The 18,263-nt window shown below is 50.3% G+C and overlaps 1 protein-coding gene across 1 annotated transcript; it reads left to right on the top strand.

The window, feature by feature from the left end:
* The first annotated feature begins 201 nt into the window (after positions 1-201).
* On the top strand, positions 202-17,774 carry SHBG (sex hormone binding globulin). The gene is made up of 8 exons (XM_081886909.1): positions 202-334; positions 3,130-3,245; positions 4,805-4,994; positions 6,972-7,133; positions 12,306-12,474; positions 13,943-14,076; positions 15,710-15,929; positions 17,179-17,774. Exons 1-8 carry the CDS (start codon positions 233-235, stop codon positions 17,355-17,357), a joined length of 1,272 nt encoding a protein of 423 aa, XP_081743035.1. The 5' UTR covers positions 202-232; the 3' UTR covers positions 17,358-17,774.
* Positions 17,775-18,263: the final 489 nt, after the last annotated feature.

Genomic DNA, 18,263 nt, shown 5'->3' with positions numbered 1-18,263 from the left:
CAACTCTATGATTCTATGATTCCAGAGAGCCGGGCTCAGGCTCCGGGCCCCCAAACCCCGTCTCCCTGCCCCCATGGATTTCTGCTGCGTCCACACAAGCCTTGACCCGACGAGTTTATGTCAACAACCTTTCCTGACAGTGCAGAATCGTCGCTGTTTGCCCACCGCATATCCCGGCTCGCAGCTGCAGTCTCTACCAGACGCCGCTGCACCTTGACGCCCCTCCGTTGACATGATCCCCATCTGGCCTTGGCTGGTCCTCCTGGTGGTCTCAGGACCCCCTTGGGCGGCCGGGGAGGGGCTCCAGGACATCTTGGGGATCCACGTTCCCAAGGTGAGTTTGGGAGATTTGCCGGGTAGCTGGGAGCAACTGTGTAGGAGAGGGGTTGTTGGGAAGATTTTGGGGGGCACACCTGGATCCTGTATACCCCAGCTGTGCCTGGATTCGGCCTCAGGGCGTTTCGTGCCGGAGGGCCCTCTGAGCACGTCCAGAGGGCTTGCAGCAACGCCGGAAGCAGGGAAAAAATCCACCTACGTCATAGGATGCCGCAACGTTTACAAAAGTAAGCCTGGCCTGGAGAATTTCCTCCCTCCCACTAGAACTTGTGGATGTACGATGAAGGCGAGCGTTGGAAGAGTCAGGCCAGGCCGAAGGAAGTCCTCTTTTGCGCTGTTAACCTGTGGAACTCCCTGCCACAGGATTCTTCTGATGGGAGTGGCGGACTCCTCCTCCTTCCCAGACAGGAGACTGGGCTCCGGGTGGGCTGCGTTCAGCCCCACATCTCCCGCTGACGCTTTGGGTTCAGCCTCGGGGGGCATTTCGTGCTGGAGATCCCTCTGAGCATGTCCAGAGTGCCTACAGTAGTGCCAGGGAAAACAATGTCCGGCTCGTAGGATGGGGGGCGGGGTTTAAGCTCTTTTTAAAGAAGAGAGGCAGGGGAAATAAATATCAGGGGCTCCTTTGTGAAATGATGGCTCTGCCCTCACAAAATCCCCGGCGCCTTTTCGCAACTGTGCCACAGGCAGGAGCTCAACAGGTGAAGTTTTCCCTGGAGGCTGCCTCCGCAAAGCATCATGGGGTTTGTAGTTTCCTCCCTGAAATGGAGAAGCAGTGGCTGATGGGAAATTATTTCCTTCCACATTTTACTGCTGCAGGATGAGTTTTTAGAGTTTGGGAAGGGTTTTCCCCCCACAGGTCAGCTAAGATTTTGAAAGTAAAGAACTCAATTACTTGGTCCCTGCCAGGTTTTTTCCCCTGACGGGCTCCTAGCCCCTTTCACAGCTATGCTGCTCTATCTGAAGATCACTGGGCAGTTTACAATATAAAAAGACAAAAATACATGCCGTCATAACAAACAAAAACAATACCCGCCCCCAAACACACTGTGTTTATTTTTTGAAGTAATAATCGCATTACAGCTTTGTGGGCGGGGAGAGAAGGAAAAAAAGAAGAGGAAGGAAGGAAGGAAGGAAGGAAGGAAGGACGGACTAAAAAGTAGTACCTACCTACCTATAAAAAATAATAAAAGTAAAAATAAAAGGGTATATAAAAACAACCCTTTGGGAGAATGAGGGGAAGGAAAAATATATTGTTATTAAATAATCTGTTTTATTTTGTGTGTGTGTCTTTAAAAGCAACAAAAAAAGGGAAAAAGGAAAGAAAAACAACAATCGCAAAGACAATAAGGTGAAACAGTGATGGTAATGATGAAAGGGCAGGGGGGGGGATGGACACTGATAGATTTTTTTGCCCAATTTAATTTTAAAGATAATGTTAATAATAATCAATAATAAAAAGAAGAGGAAACCAGGGCTGAATCAGAGGTCCCAGGAAGTGGCCTGTGTTGGTTCAGGCCTCCTTCGTAGGTGCCGACATTTTAATTCCTGAGAGATTTTGAAGAAGAAGAAGAAGAAGAAGAAGAAGTAGAAGAAAAGTTGGGGTCTTGTGTCCCTTTCCGCGATTTCCCCCTCCTCTCTTCCCAACCCAATACTGCATGCAACACTAACATCTTGCAGCAAATGAAACTGATCTGTAGAAAATGCAATGCATGTATTTTTGTAATGAATTGCGGGTGGCGCTGTGGGTTAAACCACGGAGCCTAGGGCTTGCCGATCCGAAGGTCGGCGGTTCGAATCCCCGCGACGGGGTGAGCTCCCGTTGCTCGGTCCCTGCTCCTGCCAACCTAGCAGTTCGAAAGCACGTCCAAGTGCAAGTAGATAAATAGGTACCGCTCCGGCGGGAAAGTAAATGGCGTTTCTGTGCGCTGCTCTGGTTCGCCATAAGCGGCTTAGTCCTGCTGGCCACATGACCCGGAAGCTGTACGCCGGCTCCCTCGGCCAATAAAGCGCGATGAGCGCCGCAACCCCACGACTGGACCTAATGGTCAAGGGTCCCTTTATCTTTAAATCTTTAATAATAATAATAATAATAATAATAATAATACAGTATAACTGCTCATCCCTACAGCAGGAAGGGGCTTCGATTGACTTACCTACATCTAGTGGCCTCTGTTTGAGTGGCAAATGTATTCTAGGGTCCCAGGGCCTTTCACAGCTGGGCTACAGGCAGAAATTCAACAGGTGAAACCCACCACCTCCACTTCCTACTGACTGAAGCTTTATAGGTTGAAATTCTGCCTATTGCACAAATTAAAGGGGTAGAAGCACCCTTCCGGGTGGGTGGGTAAATAAGGCGTCTATTGCAGCTCCTCATTTATTTATTATATTTAAGGCAAATAAGACTTAATTCTGCTTCCAAGAGTTATTTTTCTTCCCCAGCGGAATTAATCCAGGTTTCATTCCCACGAGACGCCAGCGCAAGAAAGAAACGCCGAATTGACAATGGCTCCGAGCTGCACCGAAAACGAGCCCTGCTATTAATTAATTACAATTGGCTTTCTAAAGCAGTTTACGCAGGGTTAAAAATATGTATTAAATTTTAACGGGGCAACAGCGCCACCTTGTGGCGTTGAGGCGTAATGAACTGTGGAATATTCTTTATTTGCAGCAGCATCACCACCACCTACCGGTCAGTTCTGGTAATTCACCCGTTCCCTATTTCTTTTCCGGGTCGGTGCTGCCACCTAGTGGCCAATGATGGTAAATGGCCGCTCTATCTTTTCCTCCCAGTACGGCCAGTGCTTCCAGTCCGTCTCTGGAGAGGCAGGTGCTTTGAACGTTGGGCAGAGATGGGGAGACCCCTCCCCGACGGCCACATTGGTCATCGATCCACGCACGGTGACAAGGTAAGCGGAAAATTTCTTGTCAAAACCCCACCGCCCACTGAAATTATTAAAAGAAGGAAAAAAACTGATTTCTGGATTTCCAGTGCATTTATAAAACTGGTGGAATGGGACTGGGGGGAGCAGGAAAACGCCTCTGTGGCTTTAACAAGGGCAAGAAAAACAGGCGGAAATTCAACAGGTGCAGTATCTTTCCCCCCAAAGATGAACTGATATGGGGTGGGGTCAGGCTGTCGCTCAAAGGGTAGAGCATCATGCAGAATGTCCCAGGTTCGCATGTCCACCACATGTGGAAAAACTCACCATCCTTTAATTTACACTTCCAGCAGGCTTTGTTGCGAAAAAAAGAATTTTTTGCGGGACATGATATATAACGAAATGAAAAAAAAAACTGTTTAAATACACATTCCCAAAGAAACCAGAGGCTTTCTTGCTAGGGATAATAGGAGATGAATTAAGAAAAGAGGATTGTAAATTGTTTATGTATGCCATGACCTAGCATTCTTGTGGCCCAGAAATGGAAAACCCAGGAGATCCCAGCTTTAACGGAGTGGCAGACGAAAATGTTCGAATATCTTGAATTGGCAAAAATGACTTATAAGATTAGATACCAAACAAAGTTTGAAGAGGAGTGGAGTAAATTTGTTGTGTACATACGGAATAACTGTAGAAGCTTAAAAACTGTAGCAGGGTGCACATAAATCTTGAGTTGTGGATGGAGTGTAAATAAGAATCTGTAAGAGTGGATGTTAATTTGTGAAAGCTGAAGCAGGGAAGGAAGGAAGTCCGAGTGCGATAAAGCGCAGGGTAAATAAGAAAATACTAAAATGTTGAATGGAAGAGTTTATGTTTTACTTGACTTTGTTTTTGAAAATTTAATAAAAAAAAGAATGTCCCAGGTTCAATCCCTGAGGGCTGGGAAAGGACTCCCTGTCTGAAAAACTCTGAGGAAAACTCGGCTGCGGGTTGGTGTAGACAATCCTGAGGTAGATATGGCTCTCCATAAGGCAGATTCTTTGCACAAGAAGTCGCTGGTTCAGTTTTGGGCCCCTCTCATTAAAGGACGGCAGGGAATACGGTAAAGATCTCTCAGTTAGGGACGCCAGTCAGAAGAGGCAATATTTAGAGAGATGGGCCAATGATCTGACTCTGAAAGAGGCAGCTTCGTGTGGTTTGCTTCGCCTGTTGGATTTCTGCCTGCCTGGGAACAACCCTTCTTAAAAAATAAAACAACAACCAAGAAGACAAAGGAGGGCAATTTTAGAGTTGAGATAACTCCCAAACCAATATTATTATTATTATTGGTTTGGGAGTTTAATAATAATAATAATAATAATAATAATAATAATAATAATAGTGCCCCGCCCATCTGTCTGGGTTGCTGCAGCCACTCTGGGCAGCTTCCAACATATATAAAAACAAAATAAATCATTAAACCTTGAAAAGCTTCCTGCATTTCGGGGGTTGGTCTAGATGAGCCTCAGGGGTCCCGTCCAACTCTACCATTCTGGGATTAAGTGGGGCCTGGCTGATCTCAGCAGCTTCTGATTCCGCCTCCCCAGTGCCACCTCCTATTTCGACTTCCGCACCTTCGACCCGGAGGGCGTGATCTTCTACGGGGACATGAGCCCCGGAGTCAACTGGTTCCTCCTGGCTCTGCGCAACGGGAAGCCCGAAATCCAGATCCACAACACCTTGACGAACGTCACCGTTTCCGGGGGGCGGCGCCTCAACGACGGCCAGTGGCATCGGGTACGGGGACGTGTGTTTGTGTGTGTTCCTGCGACAGATGCAAAGTTTAGGTAGATGAAGTCGCAACTCGCTCTGCACAAACAGACCCCCCTGAAATATTGGGGCAGGACCCATAAATGGTCTCGGACTGCGAGGTGCCAGGGAGGACCTAAACTGGCACTCCCCAAACTATCACAAGCTCCTGACCCCTTGGCTTCATAAACCAACCCCACATTTGTTCAGGTGACGGGAAAGGACAGAGCTCCCGATGCTCAGTCCCTGCTCCTGCCCACCTAGCATTTCGAAAGCACACCAGTGCAAGTAGATAAATAGGTACCACTCCAGCGGGAAGGTAAACGGCGTTTCCATGCGCTGCTCTGGTTCTCCAGAAGCAGCTTAGTCCTGCTGGCCACATGACCCGGAAGCTGTACGCCGGCTCCCTCGGCCAGTAAAGCAAGATGAGCGCCGCAACCCCAGAGTCGGCCCCGACTGGACCTAATGGTCAGGGATCCCTTTACCTTTAGAAAGGCGGCATGCAAATAAAATGATTGATTGATTGAGCACTGCTAAACAGGAGGGATAGGAGGGCTTCTGTGTGTCCATATCTAAGGTGTAGTGGTTAGTAAAGGTAAAGGGACCCCTGTCCATTAGGTCCAGTCGTGACCGACTCTGGGGTTGCGGCGCTCATCTCGCTTTACTGGCCAAGGCAGCCGGCGTACAGCTTCCGGGTCATGTGGACAGCAGGACTAAGCCGCTTCTGGCGAACCAGAGCAGCGCATGGAAACGCCGGTTACCTTCCCCCCGTACTGGTACCTATTTATCTACAGTCATACCTCTTGTTACATTTGCTTCAGGTTAAATCTTTTCAGGTTGTGTCCTGCGGCGACCCAGTAGTACCGGAAAGGGTGACTTCTGAGTTTTGCCGCTCGCCCATGCGCAGACGCTCAAAATGATGTCATGCTGTGAATCACGACCCGTACACCCGCAGACACGGGTTGCGTTCTGCTCATGTTGTGAACGGAGCTCTGGAACGGATCCTGTTCGCAACCAGAGTTACCACTGTACTTGCATTTTGGGCGTGCTTCCAAACTGCTAGGTTGGCAGGAGCAGGGACCGAGCAACGGGAGCTCACCCCGTCGCGGGGATTCGAACCACCGACCTTCTGATCGGCAAGCCCAAGAGGCTCGGTTGTTTAGGTGCCACCCATTTTGGGAAACTCTGATCTAAAGTGGGAGGGCTGTAGCTCCGTGCGAGAGCACCTGGGTCCCGGGTTCAGTTCCTGAGAACTGCAAGAAGGCCTCGAGAGTGGATTTCATGCTCTTTATTCAGCTCATAGTGGTGAGGAGGGAATGAAAGTCCCCTCAAAGTATCTGCTTTATATACATTATTTGCACAATGGGCTGCACGTGATTGGCTAATTCCAGAATTCTCCTGTAGGCCAATCAGGTTGTGGATTCACTTCTACCTGGAGCTGGATTGGGTGGCTCCTGCCGACCAAACATACTGCTGCATTGTTCTAGGACCAATCAGACTGCTGCATTCTGAATCCTACTGTTCTAGGACCAATCAGACTGCTGCAGTTTGGATCCTATTCAACTCAGTACATAACAGGATCTTTGCCTTTCACGCCCACGTGTGAATTCTGTGTAGCGTCTGCATATCACAATTCCAGTCCATATCTCTCTCCCCATCCGTGCTTTAATTCAGACCTCCCTTTTTGGGGGGGAAACCTGCCACGTTAAAAAAAACAAAAACCCGTTTGCGGGCCTGTTTGTCATATTAAGCCTCCCGTGTGGAAGACACGACACGAGAGGGAAAGGAGTGTGGAGGGAAGAGGAAAACAGAAAACCCCAGCACTCTTCCTGAGCTTGCAGAGCGATGCGCCTGTGTGATATCAACCGCTGAATGGTTGCCCTTGTTCCTACCAGAGTAGAGAGACAAGGAAGGAGAAATTGTGAGCTTTTCCTTTTCCTAACGTCTCTCCGCTCTGCCCGACAGATCATGGCGAAGAACGAGGGGCACACGGTCCTGCTGGCGGTGGACGGCGTTGACCAGCTGACCCTCAACCACGTCTCCGAAGCCATCGTGGAGGCCCCTGTCTTCGCCCTGCGCATTGGCGTCGGGGGCTTGCTGATCCCCACGGAGGAGCTCCTTGTCCCAGTAAGAGAGCCTGTCCCCCTCCTTGTACGCTAGAAGGGGCTGCAGGTCGGGGCTGGAAACAAGTATGGCTGGAGGAGCCAGCAGTAGGTGGCGCTAGAGGGCACTGTTTCTGCATCAGGACCCCCGTCTCCGGCAGCATAGAGCGGAAGGGTTTGTTGGGGCTGCAATATTTGGAGACCGGTCCTCTCACAGTGCCAAGCATCGCTGTGGAATTTGGGGGGGGGGTGTTTCTTGAAAATATTGGGGGGCTGCCCCCTGCCCTCCCAGATGGTGAGCCTGGCTCCCTCTGGTGGTGGAGGTTAGAAAGAACACCAGGTCACTAATAATAATAATAATAATAATAATAATAATAATAATAATAATTTATTATTTATACCCCGCCCATCTGGCTGGGCTTCCCCAGCCACTCAGGGCAGCTTCCAACACAATATTAAAATACAGTAATGCATCAGACATTAAACGCTTCCCTAAACAGGGCTGCCTTCAGATGTCTTCTAAAAGTTTGGTAGTTGTTTTTCTCTTTGACATCTGGTGGGAGGGAGTTCCACAGGGCGGGCGCCACCACCGAGAAGACCCTCTGCCTGGTTCCCTGTAGCTTTGCTTCTCGCAATGAGGGAGCCGCCAGAAGGCCCTCGGAGCTGGGTTGTGCTCGGAAATGTACTGGGAGGCAATGTAGGTTTTCAAGACCGGTGTTATATGGTCTCGGCGGCTGCTCCCAGTCCCCAGTCTAGCTGCCGCATTCTGGATTAGTTGCAGTTTCCGGGTCACCTTCAAAGGTAGCCCCACATAGAGCGCATGGCAGTAGTCCAAGCAGGAGATAACCAGAGCATGCACCACTCTGGTGAGACAGTCTGCGGGCAGGGAGGGTCTCATCCTGCATATCGGATGGAGCTGGCAGACAGCTGCCCTGGACACAGAATTGACCTTCACCTCCATGGACAGCTGTGAGTCCAAAATGACTCCCAGGCTGCACACCTGGTCCTTCACATTGATGGAGGGTTTCTAAGAATCCTATACCGTTCTTCTTCCAAACAGATCCCAGGGCAGCGTGCAAGAACCCACCATTCCTGTCAGTTTAATGTTTATTTATTTTGTTAAACAAAATAAACCCAGGACAAATCGCATGGAGAACTATGGTTTCAGCGCAAGGTTGGACGTTATCGTTGAACTTGCTCTTCCAAAGCAGTACAAAAAATACCCCTTTTTCCATAGCTCAGCCAGTGGAACATTTGCGAGTTGTGGGTTCGAGATTCCTGCGTTGTAGGGAGTTGGGCTAGATCAGGGGTAGGCAAACTAAGGCCCGGGGGCCGGATCCGGCCCAATCACCTTCTCAATTCAGCCCGTGGACGGTCCGGGAATCAGCATGTTTTTACATGAGTAGAATGTGTGCTTTTAGTTAAAATGCATCTCTGGGTTATTTGTGGGGCATAGGAATTCGTTCATTTTTATTTTTTTCAAAATATAGTCCGGCCCCCCACAAGGTCTGAGGGACAGTGGACCGGCCCCCTGCTGAAAAAGGTTGCTGAGCCCTGGCCTAGATGATTCACAATCCTGCGAGGCTGGTTTATATGTATTCTTTCGTCGTAAATCAGCTTAATCAAATGGACAACATTTTCTCCATCCATTCAGATATAACAGGAAAGACGCCCTGCACCCCCGCTCCCCAAATTTTAGCTTTTACAATCTTAGCAGCAGTTGTACGGTTAAACGTTATAATTGTACTAAAGCGTCATAGCAAATCTCCTCATGTACCATCGAAGCCGCAGAAGCCAGGTTTGAATTTCTGTCGCCCCAGCTGCCTCCACAGAAACAGAATTAGCTGCAGCCTCAGGCGAAGAAATCTGAACGGCAATAACATCTCTTAATCTCTACGGTGCAAACCAAAACACAGTTTCCTCCGGCAACTTAGCTGGGTGCGAGAGACAGCTGTCTATCACAGGGGTAGGAAACCTAAGGCCCGGGGGCCGGATCAGGCCCAATCGCCTTCTCAATCTGGCCCACGGACGGTCCGGGAATCAGCATGTTTTTACATGAGTAGAATGTGTCCTTTTATTTAAAATGCATCTCTGGGTTATTTGTGGGGCATAGGAATTCATTCATTCATTTTCCCCCCTTCAAAATATAGTTCAGCCCCCCACAAGGTCGGAGGGACAGTGGACCGGCCCCCTGCTGAAAAAGGTTGCTGGCCTATGGCCTATCACAACAGACCCACAAATATATGTGCGTGGGGGAAATAGATTACCGTGTTTTTTGCTCCATAAGATGCACTTTTTCCCCCTAAAATGTAAGGGGAAATGTCTGTGTGTCTTATGGAGCGAATGTGTGGGTCCCTGGAGCCGAATTGCCGAGGGGCAAAAAGCAGATCATGTTGGGTTTTTTTGAAAGAGGGAAGTGGGTGTTGAAACAAAGCTGCTGATCGTTCACCCAATCGGGGAGAGAGATAAGGGGCGCTAGAGATAAAGGAGGCTGCCTGGGAGGGGGAGGTAAAGACAGCGAACTTGCAAAGGGGGGGAAACAGGAAGACTAAAGCAATAAGGAGAGAAATTAGAAGAAAAGGAGGAGCAAAAAACTGCTCCAGTTAAGGAACAGACACTAAGGCAAACAAGAGGGAAAAGAGTGTTGAAAGGAAGCAGCTGATCGGTAAGCGATCGGGAGAGAGATAAGGGAGGCTAGAGGAGGCTGCCTGGGAGGGGGGAGGTGAAAGCCCATGGATCCTCAGGATTTTTACATTGGTCACCCCAAATTCACCATCAGATCACATGTCTGTGGCCACAGCATGAACCACAAAAATCATACACCCAGTGTTTTCCTCCTCTAAAAACTAGGTGCATCTTATGGTCAGGTGCATCTTATGGAGTGAAAAATACGGTACAGGAAACTAGGAGTGCAAATCAGTCTAGAAAACCCACACTCAGAAGAGGGGGGCTTATTTTGAAATGAATTGCAATTCGCAATGTGCCCCACGGTCATCTAGTCCAACCCCTTGCAAATGCAGGAATCTCAACGACAGATGGCCGTCCAACATCTGCTTAAAAATCTTCAAGGAAGGCGAGTCCACCACTTTCCAAGGGAGTCTGTTCCCCTGTCGAACAGCTCTTGCTGTCAGAAAGTTCTTTCCAATATTTAGTTGGAATCTCCTTTCTTGAAACTTGAAGCTGTGGGTTCGAGTCCTACCTTCCGGAGCAGGAGAAAGCAAGCTTTCTCCATCTTCTGTGTGGTACTGGAAGATGGCCCTCATATCTCCTCCTGGTCTCCTCTAATCAAAACATACCCAGCTCCTTCGACCGTTCCTCATCAGGCGTGGTTTCCAGACCCCTGGTCATCTTGGTCAACCTTCTCTGCACATCTTCCAGCTTGTCAACATCCTTCTTAAATTGTTGCACCCAAAACTGGACGCAGGATTCCAGGTGAGGTCTGACAAAGGGACAGTAGAAGAATATTATGACTTCCCTTGACTTGGAGTCAGGAGTCACCAAACTTTTTCAGCAGGGGGCCAGTCCACTGTCCCTTGTGGGGGCCGGACTATATTTTGAAAAAATAAATAAATGAACAAATTCCTATGCCCCACAAATAACCCAGAGATGCATTTTAAATAAAAGCACACATTCTACTCATGTAAAAACACACTGATTCCCGGACCGTCCGCAGGCCGGATTAAAAAGGTGATTGGGCTGGATCCGGCCCCCGGGCCTCAGTTTGCCTTCCCATGGGTTAGATCAAGCTTCCTCAACCTCAGCCCTCCAGATGTTTTTGGCCTACAGCTCCCATGATCCCTAGCTAGCAGGACCAGTGGACAGGGATGATGGGAACTGTAGTCCCGGGCCTTAGTTTGCCTACCACGAGAGCCAGTGTGGTGTAGTGGTTAAGAGCGGCAGTCACATAATCTGGGGAACTGGGTTCGATTCTCCGCTCCTCCACATGCAGCTGCTGGGTGACCTTGGGCCAGTCACACTTCTGTGAAGTCTCTCAGCCCCACTCACCTCACAGAGTGTTTGTTGTGGGGGAGGAAGGGAAAGGAGGTTGTTAGCCGCTTTGAGACTCCTGAAGGGGAGTGAAAGGCGGGATATCAAATCCAAACTCTTCTTCTTCTTCTACCCATGACCTGGCCACAAGGCTTCTGTTGATGCAGCCTAGAATAGCTCTTTATTCCGTAGCACAGCTGTTCTTAGCCTGTAAGTCCCCAGATGTTGTTGGACTACAACTCCCATCATCCCTGAGCTCCGGCCTCGCTAGCTAGGGATGATGGGAGTTGTAGTCCAACAACATCTGGGGACCCACAGGTTGAGAACCGCTGCGCGTAGCACAACACCACTGTCTCATGCTCCCCTGGGACTCCTAGATCCCTTTCCACAAGGGCTGCTGTCGAGTTGTGGTGTGTGATAGGAATTTTATGGTCTTAGATATATGGTAATGTTCATAAGTGTACCAACCAAGCACATACATAGATCAGCACAGGAAGGCCAACCTGGAACCATTTTGATTCCTAAACTGAGCCAATGTTTTCTCTGCAAGGTCAAAGTGGGAAAGCCTCCCCATTGTCTTTTCCTTCACAAATCCTGTCTTAAGGGTATGTCTGTGTTTGAATAGGGTGTGAGCCTGTGACCTGGCCAGGAACTAAGTATTTATCACTACAAAAGACTAGCCAGGCTACCCAGGAAATCCAATCAGGAGAAAAACAATATTAAAATGTTCCGCCTTTTCTGTGATAGGTATGATGTATCTGAGGGGTGGTCTTAGGTTACACCCCTTCTGTGATGTATTTATGATATTTCTGGGGGTGGTCCTGATCCACAGGGTGGCAATTTCAAAAGTCTTTATAAGGCCTTGCGCGCCATTATTCTAGATTCCTCCTCCCTCCTGCGTGTGGTGAGCGAGGACCCTGTTGCAACAGATCAATAAAGATCAAGCTTACTAGCTGCTTTGCTTCTCAATATTCTCTGGTTGGCCTCTGTTATCTTCTCCTACCAATAGGGAACCTACGTAAGGACTCTATATGGGCTCTTGGATACCCCATAAGGGGAAAAGAACAGATTTTGTTTACAACAGGGGCTCCCACCTTATATCTCCACCCCTAGTTTTTCCTCCCTAAGTGCAGAACCTTGCATTTGTGCCTGTCGAATTTTGGTTTCCCTCTCCCTGCCCTTCACCCTCTTCGCTCCCTTTCCCTTCCAGCTCAACCCAGCCATGGACGGCTGCATGAGGCGGTGGAATTGGCTGAACAAGAGCACCGAGTGGCTGGAAGGGACGTCCCTGGAGGACAAAGACACCAAGGTCTGCTTCCCCACCATCCGCAGGGGGAGTTTCTTCCCGGGGAACGGACTGGCCACCTTCTCCCTATCAGGTACCAGCCGGGCAGGACACCACGAATGTCTCGCTCCCCCAATTCTGCAACCCAAGCCTAGATCTCTCTTCCCTTGAGCTGAAGAGCAAAAGCCACAGAGCTTCCATTGCGATGCAATCCTGACACCGGTTGCCTTAAGGCCAGGCTGCCGCAATGCCCTCGCTGTGGGGCTTCCCTCGCCCTCAATCTGGAAGCTGCTGTGAGTGCGGGATGCCGCGGCCCAGTTGCTGAATTATAGGCAATTAGACTTATGAACCTTAGTGGTACACCCAGCACAACTCTGTTGTTGTTGTTGAGTCGTTTAGTCGTGTCCGACTCTTCGTGACCCCCTGGACCAGAGCACGCCAGGCCCTCCTGTCTTCCACTGCCTCCCACAGTCTGGTCAAACTCATGCTGGTCCCTTCGAGAACACTGTCCCACCATCTCTTCCTCCGTCGTCCCCTTCTCCTTGCGCCCTCCATCTTTCCCAGCATCAGGGTCTTTTCCAGGGAGTCTTCTCTTCTCATGAGGTGGCCAAAGTCTTGGAGCCTCAGCTTCAGGATCTGTCCTTCCAGTGAGCACTCAGGGCTGATTTCCTTCAGAATGGAGAGGTCTGATCTTCTTGCAGTCCATGGGACTCTCAAGAGTCTCCTCCAGCACCATAATTCAAAAGCATCCATTCTTCGGCGATCAGTCTTCTTTATGGTCCAGCTCTCACTTCCAAACATCACTGCTGGGAAAACCAGAGCTTTAACTATACGGACCTTTGTTGGCAAGGTGATGTCTCTACTTTTTAAGATGCTGTCTAGGCCTGTCATTGCCCTTCTCCCAAGAAGCAGGCGTCTTTTAATTGTGTGACTGCTGTCACCATCTGCAGTGATCATGGAGCCCAAGAAAGTAAAATCTCTCACTGCCTCCATTTCTTCCCCTTCTATTTGCCAGGAGGTGATGGGACCAGAGGCTATGATCTTCCTTTTTTTGATGTTGAGCTTCAGACCATATTTTGCGCTCTCCTCTTTCACCCTCATTAAAAGGTTCTTTAATTCCTCCTCACTTTCTGCCATCAAGGTTGTGTCATCTGCATATCTGAGGTTGTTGATATTTCTTCCGGCAATCTTAATTCCGGCTAGGGATTCATCCAGCCCAGCCTTAGTCTTTATACTATCAACTATCAATCAGAGATCTGCTGCCAGAGTTCAGGGCTCCCGAACGCTTTGGCTCCCGAACGCCACAAACCTGGAAGTGAGTGTTCCGGTTTGCGAACGTTCTTTGGAACCCGGACTCCTGACGGGGCTTCTGATTGGCTGCAGGAGCTTCCTGCGTGCAATAATTATTTGTCCATATTTTTTCTTCCCAATTTTTTGTGTGTTGTTCCAGTCATTCTCTCTCCTCTCAGTTATGATACAATGAGGACTGTGTAACTCTCAATAAGCTTATAACCCCCCCTCTTCTCTCTCTCTCCCCCCCCCCCGCAACTCTCACCCTCCAGGCCTCCCTACTGGAGTCATCTCTGCCAACCGGAGCTGGTCCCTGACTGTGGAGATGTGGATCGGGGCAGCCCCGCAATCAGCGCCCCTGCTGGCTGCCTCCGCTTTCCCCCTGCGCTTGAGCCTGCATCGCACGGTGAGGGCTGCACCATGTAGACCCCGAGGATGGGGGGGACGGGAGAGGCGTGGCCCCCAAAACAGCACCACCGGGACCCCAGAGACCCTGAAATAATGGAAACATAGGTGTACGAAATGCAAAAAGCATGGAGCGCATGTGAACCCCATGTTTAACAAAGAGTTTTGATGCAGGGAGAACAGTCATGGCTTCCTTCCCCCCCAAAGAATTCTGGGAGTTGTAGTTTCTTGAGGGTGCTGGGAGTTGTTACAATTACATTTCCCAGAGTTCCCTGGGAAGAGGGATGGGTGATTAAACCACTCTGGCCCCTGGCCAATGTGGTCATTCTCCCATCAGCCCTTGTGCTGGCTCGGACTGATGGGAATTGTAGTCCAAAATGGATGGAAGACCCAGTGGCGTAGCGTGGGTTGTCAGCACCCGGGGCAAGGCAAGTAATTTGTGCCCCCTAACCTGTGGATTTTAGCACTCGAGTCTCTTCTGCACCCCCCCCAGATATTGCGCCCGGTGCGGCCGGCCCCCCATGCACCCCCACGCTACGCCACTGGGAAGACCCCAGGTTGGCTGTCGACCAATCGCTCCGGTCTGACCCCACCAAGCATCTCGCCAAAGATGGGTGGGAGAGCCTACCCTCCTGCAAACGTAGGTTGGGGGGGAATCTGGTATACCTGAAGGAGCGTCTCCATCCCCATTGCTCAGCCAGACACTGAGGTCCAGTGCCAAGGGCTTTCTGGTGGTTCCCTCCCTGTGGGAAGTGAGGATACAGGGAACCAGGCAGAGGGCCTTCTTGGTGGTGGCGCCCGCCCTGTGGAACACCCTCCCACCAGATATCAAGGAAATAAACAACTACCAGACTTTTAGGAGACATCTGAAGGTAGCCCTGTTTAGGGAAGCTTTTAATATCTGAAGGACTTCTGTATTTTGATATTTTGTTGGAAGCCACCCAGAGTGGCTGGAAAAACTCAGCCAGATGGGCAGGATATAAATAATACATTATTATTACAGTGGTACCTCGGGTTACGTACGCTTCAGGTTACAGACTCTGCTAACCCAGAAATAGTACCTCGGGTTAAGAACTTTGCTTCAGGATGAGAACAGAAATCGTGCTCTGGCGGCGTGGCAGTAGCAGGAGGCTCCATTAGCTAAAGTGGTGCTTCAGGTTAAGAACGGACCTCTGGAACGAATTAAGTACTTAACCCAAGGTACCACTGTACAGTGGTACCTCAGGTTACATACACTTCAGGTTACAGACTCTGCTAACCCAGAAATAGTACCTCAGGTTAAGAACTTTGCTTCAGGATAAGAACAGAAATTGGGCTCCGGCGGCACAGCGGCAGCAGGAGGCCCCATTAGCTAAGTACGGACCTCCGGAGCGAATTAAGTACTTAACCTGAGATACCATATTATTATTATTATTATTATTATTATTATTATTATTATTATTATTATCATCATCATCATCATCATCATCTCTGGTCATGGCACCAGCCAACACCCACCTTCGGGGAGACTTCACATTTTGCCACCAGCCACCTTTTTTCCTGCCCGTCATGTGTCTGTGAGTTCCAGAGATCTCTCTTGGCTGGCCAGGTTCCTAACCTCCTGCCCTTCTCTCTCCCCCCATTTCGTGCTCCAGGATCTGATGGCTCACCTGGGGAACAAGACAGTCCTTCAGGTGCCCTTCCCCCTGGGGGGCTGCCTGGACGCCCCTCTACTCCTGAGCATCACCCCGTCCCACGCCACGCTCCGCCTGGGTGACGCAGAGACCTCGAAGCCCACCCCGAAACTGGATTTCGAAAGCCTGAAGCACATCTGGCTGGGGAAAAAGGGGGACTTTGTCGTCGGGGGGCTGCCTGGTAGGTGTCCCCCTAAGAAATGTGTATGTCCCCCCTGCAAAGGGGAGGGGAATCTCAGCTCCAGGATGTGGCCCCAAGACCTCTCCACCTGGCCCTCAGAACCTTCCCCCAGGCTGCACCCCTTACCAGCCTCCTGGAGAGGTTTTGTTGTTGTTGTTTAGTCGTTTAGTCGTGTCTGACTCTTCGTGACCCCCTGGACCACAGCACGCCAGGCCCTCCTGTCTTCCACTGCCTCCCACAGTTTGGTCAGACTCATGCTGGTAGCTTCGAGAACACTGTCCCACCATCTCGTCCTCCGTCGTCCCCTTCCCCTTGTGCCTCCATCTTTCCCAACATCAGGGTCTTTTCCAGGGAGTCTTCTCTTCTCATGAGGAGGCCAAAGTCTTGGAGCCTCAGCTTCAGGATCTGTCCTTCCAGTGAGCACTCAGGGCTGATTTCCTTCAGAATAGAGAGGTCTGATCTTCTTGCAGTCCATGGGACTCTCAAGAGTCTCCTCCAGCACCAGAATTCAAAAGCATCCATTCTTTGGCGATCAGCCTTCTTTATGGTCCAGCTCTCACTTCCATACGTCACTACTGGGGAAAACATAGCTTTGACTATACGGGCCTTTGCTGGCAAGGTGATGTCTCTGCTTTTTAAGATGCTGTCTAGGCGGTTAAACCACAGAGCCTAAGGCTTGCCGATCCAGTGGCGTAGCGTGGGTTGTCAGCACCTGGGGCAAGGCAAGTAATTTGCACCCCCTAACCCGTGGATTTGCGCCCCCTAACCCGTGGATTTGCGCCCCCTAACCCTAACCCCCAGATGTTGCGCCCGGTGCGGCCGGGCCCCCCGCACCCCCACGCTATGCCACTGCGCCGATCAGAAGGTCGGCGGTTCGAATCCCCGTGACGGGGTGAGCTCTCATTGCTCGGTCCCTGCTCCTGCCAACCTAGCAGTTCGAAAGCACACCAGTGCAAGTAGATAAATAGGCACCACTCTGGCGGGAAGGTAAACAGCGTTTCCGTGCGCTGCTCTGGTTCACCAGAAGCGGCTTAGTCATGCTGGCCACATGACCCGGAAGCTGTACGCCGCCTCCCTCGGCCAGTAGAGCGAGATGAGCGCCGCAACCCCAGAGTCGGTCACGACTGGACCTAATGGTCAGGGGTCCCTTTACCTTTACCTTTTTAAGCCATTGCCTATAAGTGCATATAAATCATCTTTCCTCCATTGTGATACCCACCCATTCCATTCCATTTCTATTTCGTTGCAGGACAGGAAAAATTCCCGGCGGCCCAGGAGAGGAGTTTCTTCCGGGGCTGCCTGCGTGGGATCCGGGTTCAAGGCCACGAGCTGGACTTCGACGAGGTGCAATCCAGAAGCAACTCTATCTGGCCCCACAGCTGCCCCGGTGCCGACGTAGGCCAGGCCAAGGCGGACCAAGAGGAGTAGGGCGTACGTCGGCGCATCTTTGCCCGCGGAGCCGCCCTCCTTCTCCCAAGCAAAAGCGCACACACACCCATCTCCTGACCCCCCCAGCTCACTAATCCCCCCCTTTGCACATTTAACACACAACCAGGCTGCTCTCAACAGTCACGGCTTCTCCCCCAAGGGATCCTGCGAAATCTAGTTTGCCACGGACGCCGAGAACACGAGAGACAGGATGCTGGTGCCACCTGTCCAGCCCAGCTTCCTGTTTTCACGGCAGCCATGCCCACGAACAGGATCCGAGTGCGAGAGTCGCTATCCCAGCTTTGGGGGCAGTGCATAGCCATTGCGGCAAGGAGCCTTTGACAGCTCTTTCCTCCATGAGGGTTTTAAGGCCGCCTATCATGGATGCTTTAGCTGGGAATTTTGCATCGCAGGGGTTGGTTTGGATTACCTCTGGGGTCCCTTCCAACTACGACTCTGTGATTCCAAGGAGACCCTATACCCTTCAGCGACTTACAATTCCCATAGCGGGTGGTTAAACTACTCTGCGAATGGTTCCTCCATGAACAGAGGACTCACCTCTTTTTTCCCCTTTTTAAAAATTTTATTTTGACAAAGTAATCATCCCAAATAAATAAGGATAAAAACGAGCACCCCACGCCCCCGAGGCCATTCCGTTGTAACCATCCAACCTCCCAAAATTTCGACACCTCCAGCGATGGTTTGACCCCTTTCCATTTTGACAAATTCTATTAATACCTTCCCTAGCGCCTCAAAATCATTTCTCCTGCGTATTCCCTGTCTTACCTTAAGGGCAGATGTTAATTTATCATAAATAGCTATATCCCACACCTCTTTATAGCATTCTTCCATTTTATATTCCCCTTGGCCCTTCCGCTTCCTAGCTATAATAATTCGTGCAGCTGT

This window comes from Podarcis melisellensis (assembly GCF_964234715.1).
Source record: "Podarcis melisellensis genome assembly, chromosome: 13".
Lineage (NCBI taxonomy): Eukaryota > Metazoa > Chordata > Lepidosauria > Squamata > Lacertidae > Podarcis > Podarcis melisellensis.
This window is presented reverse-complemented; position numbering and strand designations above follow the sequence as displayed.